Consider the following 15,181-nt stretch of genomic DNA (forward strand, 5'->3'; position numbering starts at 1 on the left):
ATTACTTGACATTTAAATCGAAATATGAAAATTCATACATTCGGTTTGGTTTTTTTTTTTGAACTAAATGCAAAACTGAAATCGAACTGAGTTTGCATTTTACAAAAACATAAACCAAACCGTTGGTTTTTGTGCGGGTACGGCTTTTTTGGTCACAGGTCGTTTTTATCATTTTCATGCACACCTTAACGAAAAGGGTCAATAGCTTGTAATTAGCCCTTGCAAAACTTATATTATTTTAAATAATATATATTTTTTAAAATAAAATAATTTAGGTTTCTATGCATTAAAAAGGCACTGGGCTACTTTTGATCTATTATGAACCATTGAACTATTACAAGTTAAAAGAATCGACCCCTTTATAAATAAACGTGTCGAATTCGCCTGTATATCTTCTTTCATAATATTTACCATGATAATATTGTTTACAGCAAGCCAATTCTGAAATGTGAGAACGTCTCGAAATGTGAGCTCATCGACTGATGTTGAACCGACTGATGTTGAACATTGGGGCCCGCACATCAAGAGCACAAGTTGGTTATGGGACCAAAGCATCGGGGCTTGCTCGCATCTCAAAGGGTGGCCGAGAAGACCAGCTCCGAAGCTTTGAGTCTCTCCAAATCAAGAAGTAACGTTTTTGACTCGTCATGATCATAATTACTCGATTTAGTGTGTTATATTTGAATATGATGGTTATTTTATTTCCTCAACTATGTGTGTTTTGGAATGGCAATTTAGTATAGCTTGATGAGCCTGTATATAATAAGCTCGAGTCTACTTAATAAAAGATTTACACTTGGAGTTGAAGGTTTTTAATGCAATTTTTTTCCCTCAAATAACTACCTCTTTATACTTCGAAATGAATCAAAATCCTACCTATCGTGGGAAGCCAAGAGGCGTCACGTGTGCCAAAGACGAGGAAGTTATTAAAAACGCTTAAAGTTGATATAGTCTCGAAACCTACTTCATAGTGTAACGTATCCATCATAATGTCCAACTCGTGCACAGAGAATAGGTCGATAAGAAAGAAAGAATATTTGGTGTTGTGCATCTAGGCTTCTCTAGTCGTTACACAATAAATACTATGTTCAATAAACAAAAAGAAAAGGATAGTAAATGCCAGGATTCGAACTTAAATCGTTAATATATCATGAAGTTTATTTTTTATTTTGGGCCCCAAAGTTTTGGGACCTGGGCGGTTGCATAGCCTACACGAGCTATGGGCCGGCCCTTGTTTACCCCTGATGCCCGATGTGTAATTACCCGGCAAGTTTGGGATGAGCTTTACCAACAAGAGAATTTACCCTTGATGCCGACGGGTAATTGTTTGTTTTTACATTTGTGTGAAGAGGAGTATTTCTCATTGCAACCAAAACACTCCCCTCTTACTATTTTGTCTGCTATTTTTTTGGTTGTCAAGGTTTTTATGATACAAGTTATTGATTTAAAAGGTGGTTTGGGAAGTAAAGAAAGATTGGCACATGACAAAGGTGTAGGATTGCCTGACCAAACATATAGACCTCAGGTAGACTGTAAATTCTTAACAGTTTAAGTGGGTTGTCATCTTCTAGTTTTAAATCTTTAAGAAATAAACTAATAGAATATTCTTCAAAGATGTTATTGTTGTTAATGCTAAATCAAATTATTGACAGAGGTCTTGAATAGTACCGGTTTGTCTGATAGATGCCAATGCACTCATAGCATTTTGGTCCATGATTATGGCAAATATGGTTGCAATTGATCCTTTGTGTTCCAACCAAGACATACCCTCAATGGAACAACACCCCCCCCCCCCCCCCCCCCGGTTTGATTTGACAAAAGGCTGATGCCACAGGAGTGTTGTGTCTTCCAAATGAGTGATAGCATATCACACCTTGGAATTCCCTATAATACCATCAATAGAAAATAAATGACCCGCCCTACACAACCAACCTTCCACATTAACTCCATTGATTCAATATTTGACAGCCCACTGAAACTTCCATAATTTTGTTGATGGAATCTTTGATCTCCTAAATCTCCATTGGAGTAAAATTGGTCCTTGGACCTTCATGCTCGGATTAGATTGTATTTCTTTCAAGGATTGAGTCGCTTGAATATGTGTTTCAAATTGAGAATCCATTTTTTATTCCAATTTAGTCAATGTTGCATCATAATCATCCAATGTTTGTTCTATTGATTGATTACGAGTTGCCATAATTGCAGGAGTTGGGGAATTGATCGAACGATGATCAATTGGATGAATTGAATCGAAATAAGTCAAGAAGTAGATGTTTCGGGAACAAATTTTAGGAATTAGGGTTATAAATCAATAACTTTCGAGGATCGGAAGCTATGATACCACTTGATACAGTGAAAGCACATAATAAAGTGAAGAAAGTTCAACCAACACCAAGATGATCCTAACGACCTAACTGATTCTTTTACAGTTGAGTCCCTATTCTTCTAAACAAATACAAAATACTACCTAGACTATCACATATTCAAACAGTACAAGTTTAGAATACATATGAAACTACAACATTATATACAAAATATAAATTAAAATAAGTATATTATATATTTTTCTAACTTTTTAGGTAAAGTCAATTTATTGAAGCAAACAAAGTAATCAAACACAAATACTATTGAATCCGGAATGGGTGATGAACGCAGGACATTATATACAAAATATAAATTAAAATGAGTGTTTCTTGAGGTGTTGGTGAAAGATGGATGAAATGATATATAGGGTTTTAGGGTATTTATACCCATAGACCCGTAAACCCATCATCCCTCTCAACTCCATTAACACTTTTTAACTCCATATGGATTCCTTAAGCCCATTTTCTATTCTCTTAGGTCTATAACCGTAACTTTATTATTTAAAATTTAAATAATAAATACGTCTGATAATGATAATAAATAATTTATTATTATTTCACGAAAAGTTCGGATGTTTCTTTGTACTCGTTGTGGAAGACAGGGCACTCCAACGCGCCTTTTCCGATCTTCTGTTCCTTTACAAAGGAGTAAACGAACGTCGTAAACGTTTCGATGACAAACTAGTCCATGTCGTGTGACGCAGTCGTCAAGCGACAGATAGAAAGCGCTCCACGAAGGCTAACACCGCCTTCGTTGAAGCGCCGGCATATGTAAATCGAGAAATTATGATTTGATTACAATGATATAAATTAAAGTAGATAAATATGATATATTTTTAAAGTAGCATATCTATTAATTTAAAATAGTTATGTATATAATACTAAAATAATTTTAAAAATATATTTCCAACATTCACCATCGATTCACTCGGGATTCAAATACTGGTTAACTCGTTTTCAAGGCATCGGTTATTAGCCATACCGATTCTTGATCAAACAGTCAAAACCTGTAACCGATTTGGTTCGGTTATTAAAGGGTCCCCAACATGTGGTTAATATCGGTTACAAACCGGTCTCAACCATACTGGTTTCGGTTCGGGTCGTTTAGGTTTGCTGTGTTGCACCACTCTCTTGCTTAGACTGGGCCGGGCTACATTCAAATAATTAGGGGCCCAAATCGGAATTACAAACAAGCGAGCCCTAACTATTAAAGCCAACGACCAGTGGAAAACCCTAGCTGGCTTTCATCGTCTTCAATCAATCACCACAGCCTCCGGCGATCTGCACTTTGAAATAACAAAATGGTATAATGCAACTCTCAGATTTTGATATTTATAACCATGTGTGTTAGTTCATCAATCTTATTGTTAATATTATTATAATAATTTGATTATTGTAGCCGTTCAAGAGGTACGTTGAGATCGGAAGAATTGCTCTTGTTAACTACGGAAAGGATTATGGAAAGCTCGTCGTCATTGTTGACGTCATCGATCAAAACAGGGTATATTCATTATCCTTTGAAGTTGCTATAATTTTGCTCATTTTTTACTTTGGTTTGATTGTTAATTGATAAATATTGTTAGCTTATGTTTGTTATTTGTAGCTCAATTTAATCAGTAGTTTGATTTTAATTTCTTTATTTTACAAATTTTCATGTACTAAATTAGTTGGTTTTTGTATTTTGAACAGTTTTTTTATAAAGTTTTTAAATTGATAAAAGATGGTTTTTGATACAATTTTTATATTTAAATACGTATTTCAAAATTGAAAAGATTAAGAGAACAGTTAAGCTTAAATTATTGGTTTCAAGTATTAAACATTGTGCTAACTGCCAAACCGTCAAACCCGAACCTTAAACGCCAAACCTGCTGTACCGGCTTTTTAGTTACGGTTTGAGTTGTCCGTTCGGTTTTAATAGTTATGAACACCGGTAACATAGTTAAGCGGGATTTTGAATGTTTATGTATCGGTGAGTATGATCCAAGTTTTTTGATAATAAATTTTTTTTGATGTCAACTTAAATAAAGTTTTGTAATATGTAGTTTGAAGTCAGTTCTCAAATGATGGTTAATGTTTTTATGCTGTTATAGCCGGTTTAAGTTCTGATATTATTTTTTAGTTTTAAATAATGTAAGAATATGGTGTATTAATGCAGGCTCTTGTTGATTCTCCTGACATGGTTAGAGGCCAAATGAACTTCAAGAGGCTAACACTAACCGACATCAAAATCGATATCAACAGAGTTCCAAATAAGAAGACTCTCATTGCTGCAATGGAAGCTGCTGGTAAGTATACATTAATGAAATGGCAAAGGTTATGTTATTTTTGTTGGCTGTTGGGTTGGTTACTGAGTTTTTGTTTTTTGTTTTTAGATGTGAAGAACAAGTGGGAAAACAGCTCGTGGGGAAGAAAATTCATTGTTCAAAAGAAGAGAGCCTCACTTAACGATTTTGATCGGTTTAAGGTTATGTTGGCAAAGATTAAGGTCAGTACTTTTGAGCTTTACCTTCACTTTATGTAGTTTAGATAAAGGTTATGTTGACCAGTTCTAGTCAAGACTGAACTTGTTTATTTTGAGTTTGGCATGTGGTTAGTTTTCAAGTTCGAGCTCGGTTTTTATTAATCATTAATAATTTTATTCAGTGTTTTTTTTCTATTTGTTAATTTTTTCCATTAGGTAGATGTTAAGGTTTTTTAGAATTATTAATATATATTTTATTGTATTAATAATTAATAAAATTATTTTAATTATCAGTTGTTTTTTTTTAATTTACGAGCTCTCTTGATTGGTCATCGAGTACTTTGTTTTTGTATTTTTCAGTTTGAGTATTCTGTTTATGGATATTTTAATTACATAAAAGGCTCTTTTAGGTTCGTGAGCTTTGTTTTTTTTGTCTAGTTCTTGATTGTTTTTTTTTGTGTTTTTAATTATGTATATTTATGCTCGTCACTCTAATTGAAACAAGCGAAAGGGCTCGTGAGTCAAATTGAGTTTAATGTCTGAAGTATGACTGCTTGACTTGTTTGGCATGTTTTCTATTTTACTATTAGCTGTTTTCATTTTTACTCATTTGATTTACTTTGAGATAAATTTGATTTAAATTAACTCTTTTATTTTACTTATCTGATTAATTTGTTTATTTTGAACTTGCAGAAAGCGGGAGTCGTTAGGCAAGAGCTAGCGAAGCTAAAGAAGGAGACCGCTTGAGGCTTAGGCGTCGGGTGCAGTTTATTTGAAGTTGTTGAGTAGATTATTATTGTTGGGTTTTTAGGATTTTGTGTTTTGACCTTTTCAAGGTATTAAAGGGATTCAAGTCTTTGTTTGATTATTAAAGGGATTCAAGTCTTTGTTTGATTCAATTTTGAACTTCTATGTTTTATTGTTATTATGTTTGCCCACTTTTTCTGTTCATTCACTATCTAGATTCTTGTGGGGTTGGTTACAAGATGAGCAAAGATCAGCCTGTTTATTTAAATTATGTGTTAATTGTGTCAAATTCTTGGGTTATAACTACTTAATAACAAAAATAAGATAAACAATAGAATTAACAATATAGCCTATTAACATAAGATAAGATATAATGTATCATGAGAGAAAATGATATGTATGTAAAATGTCATGAGAGAATAACTCTTTACAAACGGTTATATTCTTAATTCTTTATTCAACGACCATCTAATATCCGGAAACCCAATGACAAAACACGACCTCATAGCACACCATCTTCACAAACTTTTATATATATATATACATATAAAATGTATGAGAGGTGGGCAAATTAAAACACTTTGTTTTTAAGGGATTAACAAGCTATACAACACATAATACAACATACAAAACATGTTGAAGAATAGCATTCAAATCTTTGAAAATATTTATAATTTCACTCTCAACATTACCAGTGTTTTGAAAAATTAAGAATATTTGCAAGTGTGGTCCCTCATTTTTCACCAAATATCATTTTTGTTTTAGTTTTCAACAAACTCTCACACGATTTTTATACGATCATATTTTTTTTTTCATACGTTAATATTCTTTAACAAAAATTACACCATAAAAACAATCATTTTATTCTTTAATCTAAGTATGATATTGTTCCAGGCTTTTTCAATTAAAAAAATAGCATGTTACGTACGGGTGCTCACGACTCGGTTTGACGAGAGACAAACCATTAGTAACGATATATATATTTTTTTTTGACAAAAATCGAACTAAATTGTTATAAATTGAAACCGAAAGTTATAGTTAAAACCAACTGTGAAACCTAACTGATAACCAGTTTAAACAATCTTAAAACTTTAAGACCGGACCATGAACACACATAATTGTTACGTGATTATCAGAGCGTGTGTTCAAATATCCGTCGCATCACACGGGCACTTGTCCAGTAAAAATATTAAAGCTTTGTAAAAAAATATATCATGGTTAATTTTATTTTTAAAATTTTGAAAAAAAAAACAAAAATAAAACCTGTGTGTGTGGGTGAAGATATACACAGAATCACAATTGACTGGTTTAAGACTTCACTGATTAATATTACAACACCGTTCATTTAACGCCAACCTGAACCTACCTGCTGCTGCTGCTGCAGGTGAATCCAAACTTCAAATCGTCGTTTTTAATTTGTTCATTCATTTGATCACGATCTACTTGTGTGTATCTGTTGATCTGTGCGCATTCAGATCTACTTAGCATCTTCTTCATTTTTTGAATTGTTATTTCATGATTAATCTATATCTAGGGCTTATGGATTCGATATATATTTCCGTGCCAACAGTGTATCGTGATTTGTGGAACTAAGATCTGAATTCTAATCACATTTGCTGAATGCTAGTTAGGCTCTAGAACCTCGATTAATGTAGTTATGCTTGGTTTCATGATATAAATAGATATCATAGATTTGAATGTTAATCTTCTGAGTTTATCATGATTTGTGGAACTTTGATTTGATCACGTTTGCTGAATGCTAATTATTATGCTTTAGAATCTGTAGGATTGATGTACTTCTGCTTTGCGGTAATCCGTTTCATAATACGGATAAGAGTTAACACTTAGAATGTTAATCCTTTGATAGTCGGATTTCGTTTTGTGAAATGGATTTTTTAATAAGAATTGAATGCTCTAAAGTTGATTTGGTAACTTTGGTGATGATTTTACTGTTCATATTTCTGTTACCTTTAATTACTATGATTGAGGTGTGCTAGTATATTATTGGATGATTAATATTCTTTAATCAGGCGAGTTCTGTGGGTATACTAGGCATGATTATACCATGATCTGGTGTTTGTTTTTGCTTTTTGTATCCGGCTATATCAATAAAAGAGAGCAAAGTGAAGCATTAAATCAAATTTTGATATCAATTTTACTATTCCAGTAAGCTCAATCTCAAGATGGAAGGAACGGTGCTTGCTCCTGCTATAGAAGGAATGAAACATGTCAAGTCTGAAGATGGAGAAATGCTTACCAAGCCTTTCTTAGACGTCTGCAAACATATACTACCTGTTATTGGTATGATTTTCTAGATATTAACTTATCTTCCACATTTGAAATATTAAGTTTTTGTGTCAGAAATAACATGTATGTAATGGTATATTCACTCTTATAATTAAGCCCCCTAACAGTATTTTAAACTTTCAATATAGGAAATAGTGAAATACATTATACATGACAGTATGACATTTAAATTTACCCCATAAACTAAAATATAGAGGCATTCATGTTTCAACAACTTACATTCTAGTTTTCTTACACGATGCTAGACAAATTCGGAGCTGCTATGGCGCTTGTCAAAACTGATGTTGGTGGTAATATAACAGTAAGTATTCCACCTCTTCCTTCATTTTGATGATGGGTTATTTTTTGGTCTGAATTTGAATTGTGCCAACCATGACCCATTCTTTAATGAATTGGTTGATTTGGGCAGAATTAAATTGCATATGGGGTTCATTTGGGTCATCTCACATAAGACAACGAGTCAATTTGGGTTTACTTAAATTAGTCAACGGGTCAAAATGAATAACAATTATAACACTGGTTAACTTAAAAGGGTCCAAGTGAGTTAGCACCACGCCACCACCCCACCACCCATAACCATTGTTTGTCTTCACCACCTACTCATTGTTGCCGACACCATCACTGTCACCACTAGCCACCATAAAAAAATATATCGGGTGAACCTATTTGGTACATTTTTCTAGAATGACTCAATTCATCCCGGCTCAGTTTTGTCCAAAACCCGTTTTGACCCAAACTTAGTTTGCTTAGAACCCATATTGACCCGAAATCTTGATGGCGACATTATTTTCCAATTCTGATGTGTGCATTTTTGAGTTAAAGTGAGTTTTTGCATAGCTTACTTGAACCTTATGCATAGACTACTTGTACACACAAAGTTAAAGACTTATTTTGGTTATACATGAAACTTCTTTAGTGGTACTATAACGTTTTTTTAATGTCTTATTTTTTAGTGTTTAAAAGTTAGCAAGTTAAAATACTATATGTAATAAATTTTTAGTATTTTTTTAATAAGAAACGCCTTGCATACGTTATGTGTGCGCATCCGCATCGGCTTAATGGATCAAAACACATCGGAGCATAGCGCATTTTAAAACCAAGAATGTGCATATATTTCTGTATTAAGGGACATGTAATATACTTGGTTATCCATCTATTATTTGACTTTGTAGTTTGCTTTATTTCCGGCATTTGATCGCTTCAACTTACATATTTCACATTTTTTTTTGTTTCTGCTCTGAATCTAACTGTTTAAACTTCACTAATCCGTGTATACTCTTTGATCAGAGGTTGGAGAACAAATATTTGACCAACCCAACAGAATTTCAGAACCTATACAGTATGGTTCAGGTGGAGGTTGCAGCTAAAAAAGCTAAAGATTCATCAAGTTGCACCAACAGTCTTTTGTGGCTAACTAGGTGAGGATACGCAGCTCTTCTACCCTCCAAGTTGATAACCCAAATAATTAAATATTTTATGCTCACAAATTGATTATTTTTTCAGGGCAATGGATTTTATACTGGAATTGTTCCGTAACTTAATGGAGCATGAAGATTGGGCCATGTCACAAGTTTGTTCTGAAGCGTATACTAAAACACTAAAGAAGTTTCACGGATGGTTGGCCAGTTCAACTTTCACGGTACGTGCTTGCTGTTTGGTGACTTCTAATTATAATTATTATTAGTTGGTGCCATTGTGGCAATTCCTGACATGACACGATAAAATACAGATTTTGGGTCGGCTAACACAACCCATTTTATTAAACAGTAACCATAAAGTAACAAATAGTTTTCTTGTTATAACCCCAAACTTGATTCGCAGGTTGCAATGAAGCTTGCTCCTGAGCGGAACAAGTTCATGGATGTTGTGGCTGGGAAGGGTGACATCCGTTCTGATATTGAAAAATTTTGTGCAACTTTCACACCACTTCTTGAGGAGAACCACAAGTTCTTGGTGAGATTTTATCACAAGAAAGTTTTTGCTTTTTATTGATTCATGTATTGTACAAACAAGATATGCAACAATCATACCCAGTAAAATCCCACCCAAAAGCAAAGGTTATTTGGCAGGGACTTGGAGGGTGGGACAAGGGATGTAAACGAGCCAAGCCGCTTATGAGCTACTAGAGATCGACTCACTAAAATCTCAAATCGAGCCAAGCTTAAACAAGCTCGAGCCTAAAAAAAATAAGCTTGTTTAATAAATGAGCCGGAGCCCGAGCTTCACTTATCGGGCGGCTTGCGAACCTAAATGAGCGTACTATTTAAATTTTTATTAAATATATATATATGTATTTATATAATAATTATCATCATATATAAAATTATGATAAAAATAAATAATAAACTTTCACGTTATATATACAAATTTTAGTTAACATATATATAAAAGATCAATATGAATGCATGTAAGTTAGTATATAAGTAATATATAAGCCGAGTTTGAGTTTGAAAAAACTACTCACGGGCTAAGTTTGAGCTTTAAAAATAAAGCTTGAAACAAGCCATGCTCTCGCTCTCGTAAGCTAAATGAGCTCGGGCTTGGCTTATTTACACTGCTAGGTGGGATGCAGGATAGAGGAGAACCTCGGCTCCAAACCATATATAGACATAAAAATATCTTAGAAACATAAGAGTGCTACTCAAGGAATCTAAACATAAAAACAGAAAAATGGTGAAACAGTATATGCTTTCGTTGATCTTCTTGTGTGATTCTATTATGCAGGCAAGCCTTGGTTTGGATGATATGAAAGCATAATAATGATCAAGAAGATTATGGGATCTCGACAATGATCTAGAAACTAAGCTTTTATATGTACCCTTTCTCTTTTGACCATCTGTAAACTTATAACGTCTATATTTATATAATATGTTTGTTTGGACCACAAATATCGTTACTGCATGAAATTATGCATAATTTTGGCATGTATTTGCTCACACTTACAATTGTAGATGCATAGAATACAAGCCAATGAGAAGGTTAAGATTATCCTCTCTCAATCTTAACCACCTCTTATTAAATCTTAATTTTATCCACTGGTTTGAATTGGTACAAGAAATATCAAAGGTGATGTTTTATGCTTCATACATGCATAGGCTCTCTTTGTGGTGATTTCTTCGTTGATTATCATCGTTATCTCTATCTGTCTCATATCTTTTCCAGCTTCTATAATCAGTATCGATCTATTTGGTTATATTTATTGACATTTTATGGGGTCAAAAGAACCGCGTACGGATCCAAACCGTCATCCTTTGAAGATGACTCATAAGGTGAAAGGAATTTTTAAAAGCCTAAGATATTTCTCTCAAGCTATTGGTAAGCCTTTAGGTTATTAATGTGAATTCACATGTTTATATTTATTATTAACTTGATTAAGGATCTGTTCGGTGCAGAAGACGAGAAAAAACAAGATATACAAATTGGTGGCCCGACAGACGTGAAGCATGTGGCTCATTATGGATGTGATGGATCGTATGAAGAAGCTCCCAGCTGGGTATGTATGATGTTTGATGTTTGATATGTTCTGTTATTATATATATTTTATTTTTTTTTTAAATATTTTATGTTTTGGTGTTCAGATGAGGGGGTTCGGTACAAATACAGAATGTCAATCTGCATCATCAGACGTATCAAAAGGCGCAAGTGATGACTCGAAAGGGGTTTCTGAAGGTTAGAATGATTCAACCTTTTAATGATTGAATGAATCCAAAATTACTGTTATGGATTATTGTTATGGATTCAGACCAAAAGATATCTAGAAGAGAAAGTCAAGAAAAGGTAAAATCTAGACACCGGGGTCATCGCTCAGTGGAAAATGCTCCCGACCATGATTCCCAAACCAAATCAAGGCAACCAAGACGACACCACACTAGGGGTGCGGAGGATCGTGGGGCCCAGGACGAGTCATTGCCAGAAGTCTCAAAAGGGACTCGTAAAAAGAAACCAACTTAAGCGGGTGATGTTAGTTCACAACTATCCGCATGCGCCGATGCAGAAAAATGACAGGAAAACCATTTTCTGATTTCTCTTTCTTATTTTTTTTCCAGTACTTTTAGAATGGCTAACTAACATCCTCTAAATATATACCAATGATTTTCATGGGACTATAACCCTTAACCATTTGAGGTCTGAGGGTGAACATCTTTACTACACACCATGATATCGCACAAGTTAATGTTTAAACGAGTTGAACTCAAGCCTAAGTTGTAACTCATTTAGTAAACAAGTTTTAGGTACCGACTTTGATTAGACTCGTTAGCCTATTGAATCATTTGCTTGTCAAAATGTTGGTTTTTTTAATAAGTAATTATAATGATATGTAATCACCAAAAAATATTATTATCAATCTGATGATAAAACACCTAGTATATGTATTATGTTATATTTTATTATCATTGTATACACAAGTCTACTGCATATAAATAATAGACAATAAGTAAATTAATAAACAGGTTTAGTTGAAGCTTATAATATTACTTATGAGCCGTCATGACCATGCTTATTAAACATGTGTATGCTAACTTTATAACTTAAACAACACAAACTCCAAGTATCATTACAATATTGCCCTTACAAGAGGTAGACATGTCAAATATGCTAGTTTCTTTTTTCTAACCACATAAATCATCTCTACTACCATAACAATATCAAAACATGTGTATGCTAATTTAAACAAGACAAACTCTAGTAAACTTGACAAGTATAATTACAATATTACCCTTACATGTGTTAGTTTTCTCTTCCTAACCACATAAATCATCTCTACCACCATAACAATATACACAAAATCAATAGGGAATAGATATGATGATCATTTGTACTTGAAGAACTAGTGCCATATACTAGTGCATATATAGGGTCTTCAACCTTCTTGCATACATTTATCTCACCCAACCCACCTCTCCTTGTAGAAAATGACTTAATTACCCCTTCATCCACACACAACTCAGGGTTCCCTTCTAACCTCACCATCCCTAATTTTCCAAACTCTTTAGGAACTTTACCACTAAGCTTATTATTATTATCAAGCCCCAAATAACTCACATTTTCCAAAAATACCCCCATGGAAGATGGAATTTCACCAACAAGCCCTAACCTTGACAACCCAACACCTTCAACACCCCTCAACTTCTCCCATATGTCAGGAATCACCCCTCCTAATTCATTCCCACTCAAATACACCCCCTTCAGTTTCCTCATATTCACCAAAAACAAAGGCACCCCACCTCCCTTTAACCGGTTCTCACTCAAATCCAAAAGCTCCGAACCCGTTAACCCGCCCATCGCCTCCGGGACCCCACCAGAGAACCCGTTGAAACTCAAACAGACTTCAACTCCCCAATTGATCCCGGGACCACCCCGGTTAACTTATTGTAACCGAGGTCCAAAACTTTTAACTACTTAAGTTTTGAAATATTTACTTTCACGTCTCCGGTGAAATAATTTCGGGAGAGCGTAGCCTCTTCGAGGCTCACCAACTCCCCGAACCCAACTGGGATTTCACCGGAGACATTCGTCCCGGTTATAATCAACCTACGTAACGACTTCAAGTCACCAATATCATCACTCAATGAGCCAAAAAGTGAAGGGTTGTTAATGAACACAAGCTCTTCAAGACCCGACCCGACCCGGGAAAAACCGGGTAAGGAAACGGGTCTTCGGGTAAAGCAGTTATAGAAGAAGAGTTTGCTGAGGTGGGGAAATGAGTGGAATGGAAACGGGTCGGGTAAGGTGGAGTTGGGTGTGCAATTCGGGTTCGGGTTGTAGTCTGAGACGAACCCGAAACTGAGCTCGGTGACGTGTGAAGTATTGGTGTGGGTGGTGTAGTCGCAAAGGATGCCGTGTGGGCCGGACGAGCAGAGGTCGTTCCGGGAAGTAAGTCCGCCATGGGACGTTGGAGTTGAGTGATTCGAGTAAAAGGTATAGTGAGTCTTGTTCGAGTGAGTTGAGAGTGGGTTGTGAATTACCGAGTTGTGAGAGTGAAAATTATTAACAAAGTGAAACTTGAAAGTGAAACAATCATCATTGTCATTGTCATTGTCATTGTCATTGTCATTGTCATTGTCATTGAAAGGTATGAGATTTTGTGGGAACAATATATATAGAGGGAGAGGTTATAAATTTATAATGATAAAATAGTTATTATACTGTGCATTAAATATAAAAGATTAAAGCCATAGGTTCTATATGTTTTTATTGGATTCCTTTTGAGAAAATTCCTAAAATATCCAAAGTATGAGAGAGAGAAAAAAAATATCCTAAATATATTTAGATTCTCAAAACAACCCACTAAATATGTACTGAGGCGACACATTGAGAAAATAGTAGACGAGATTTTTAAACCAATCAAAACTTGACACTTGGCAAGTTTCTGACTTACCCGACGAGATTTTTAAAAATCTCGAGATTTCCGTCCAAAATTTATAATTAAGTCACTTTTTAAAAAACCGTCTCTCCAGACGGTTTTTTTATGTTTCTCGTCTGGTCCGTTCAAATTATTATTATCCTAACTTAATCTTCTTCATCTTCATCTTCTTTATCTTTATCTATATCTTCATCTTCATCCATAGAAATTAACCCTCCATATCTTCATCTTATACGAATATATGTTTTCGAGAATCTTGATTTAATTTATGAAGTTACAGCTTCTAATTTGCTAGGGTTTCGACCCACCAAGATTAAATTAAGACCCTGTTTGGCTAATTCGAATGTGAAAGCTTTACCGATGCCGTTTGTGGATCCGGTTACGAGTGGCCAGGATCCGTATTTCTTCGGGTCTTTTGCGGGTTGGAGGAAATTGAGGTAGACCCATTTGAGGATTGAGGTTATAGACTTGAGAAATGATATTATTCCTAAGAGGAATAGAGTGGTAAGCCATAAAGGTTGGGTTTTTAGGGTTAATTTTTATGGATAAAGATGAAGATATAGATATAGATATAGATGAAGATGAAGAAGAAGTTGGGAATAATAATAATATGAACGGACCAGACTAGAAACATAAAAAAGCCGTCTGGAGAGACGTTTTTTTAAAAAAGTGAATTAAGTTAAAAATATGTCTGAACAGACGAGATTTATAAAAATCTCGTCTGGTGTGTCAGATCCTTTACACATGTCACCTTTTGATTGGCTTAAAAATCCCGTCGTTTATTTTCCCAAAGCGTCATCTCAGTACATATTTATTGGATTGTTTTGGGAATTTTGACATAATTAGGATCATTTTTTCTCTCTCTCTTGTTTTGGATCATTTTGGGAATTTTCCCTAAGAGAGAGAAAATAAAAAAGATTTTAACTATGTTAAGATTCC

General features: G+C 34.4%; 3 protein-coding genes and 1 pseudogene across 3 annotated transcripts; 3 read left to right on the forward strand and 1 right to left on the reverse strand.

The window, feature by feature from the left end:
* Positions 1–3,573: 3,573 nt before the first annotated feature.
* LOC143553244 (large ribosomal subunit protein eL14y-like) lies at positions 3,574–5,676 on the forward strand. The gene is made up of 5 exons (XM_077043276.1): positions 3,574–3,667; positions 3,763–3,864; positions 4,519–4,648; positions 4,736–4,848; positions 5,518–5,676. Exons 1-5 carry the CDS (start codon positions 3,665–3,667, stop codon positions 5,569–5,571), a joined length of 402 nt encoding a protein of 133 aa, XP_076899391.1. The 5' UTR covers positions 3,574–3,664; the 3' UTR covers positions 5,572–5,676.
* A 1,139-nt stretch (positions 5,677–6,815) lies between these two features.
* LOC143553245 (glycolipid transfer protein 1-like) lies at positions 6,816–10,766 on the forward strand. The gene is made up of 7 exons (XM_077043277.1): positions 6,816–6,949; positions 7,736–7,872; positions 8,124–8,179; positions 9,166–9,296; positions 9,382–9,517; positions 9,700–9,831; positions 10,603–10,766. The coding sequence occupies exons 2-7, from the start codon at positions 7,755–7,757 to the stop codon at positions 10,633–10,635; spliced, it is 606 nt and encodes a 201-aa protein (XP_076899392.1). The 5' UTR covers positions 6,816–6,949; positions 7,736–7,754; the 3' UTR covers positions 10,636–10,766.
* A 378-nt stretch (positions 10,767–11,144) lies between these two features.
* On the forward strand, positions 11,145–11,950 carry LOC143553247 (uncharacterized). Its single transcript, XM_077043278.1, has 3 exons — positions 11,145–11,371; positions 11,457–11,547; positions 11,621–11,950. Exons 1-3 carry the CDS (start codon positions 11,225–11,227, stop codon positions 11,827–11,829), a joined length of 447 nt encoding a protein of 148 aa, XP_076899393.1. The 5' UTR covers positions 11,145–11,224; the 3' UTR covers positions 11,830–11,950.
* A 662-nt stretch (positions 11,951–12,612) lies between these two features.
* Positions 12,613–13,860, reverse strand: LOC143553273 (uncharacterized; annotated as a pseudogene).
* Positions 13,861–15,181: the final 1,321 nt, after the last annotated feature.

Source organism: Bidens hawaiensis, unplaced genomic scaffold (genome assembly GCF_021521415.1).
Source record: "Bidens hawaiensis isolate Kalapana, Puna unplaced genomic scaffold, B.hawaiensis_p1.1 tig00017162_1, whole genome shotgun sequence".
Classification (NCBI taxonomy): domain Eukaryota; kingdom Viridiplantae; phylum Streptophyta; class Magnoliopsida; order Asterales; family Asteraceae; genus Bidens; species Bidens hawaiensis.

Bases quoted from the DNA above. Each gene is read 5' to 3' on its own strand.
- LOC143553244 (XM_077043276.1), top strand. The intron at 3,865-4,518 runs GTATATTCATTA...GTATTAATGCAG, and splicing joins ACGTCATCGATCAAAACAGG to GCTCTTGTTGATTCTCCTGA. The intron at 4,849-5,517 runs GTCAGTACTTTT...TTGAACTTGCAG, and splicing joins TTATGTTGGCAAAGATTAAG to AAAGCGGGAGTCGTTAGGCA.
- LOC143553245 (XM_077043277.1), top strand. From the start codon at position 7,755: ATGGAAGGAACGGTGCTTGCTCCTGCTATAGAAGGAATGAAACATGTC. The intron at 9,518-9,699 runs GTACGTGCTTGC...CTTGATTCGCAG, and splicing joins TGGCCAGTTCAACTTTCACG to GTTGCAATGAAGCTTGCTCC. The intron at 9,832-10,602 runs GTGAGATTTTAT...TCTATTATGCAG, and splicing joins AGGAGAACCACAAGTTCTTG to GCAAGCCTTGGTTTGGATGA.
- LOC143553247 (XM_077043278.1), top strand. From the start codon at position 11,225: ATGTTTATATTTATTATTAACTTGATTAAGGATCTGTTCGGTGCAGAA. The intron at 11,372-11,456 runs GTATGTATGATG...TTTGGTGTTCAG, and splicing joins ATGAAGAAGCTCCCAGCTGG to ATGAGGGGGTTCGGTACAAA. The intron at 11,548-11,620 runs GTTAGAATGATT...TTATGGATTCAG, and splicing joins CTCGAAAGGGGTTTCTGAAG to ACCAAAAGATATCTAGAAGA.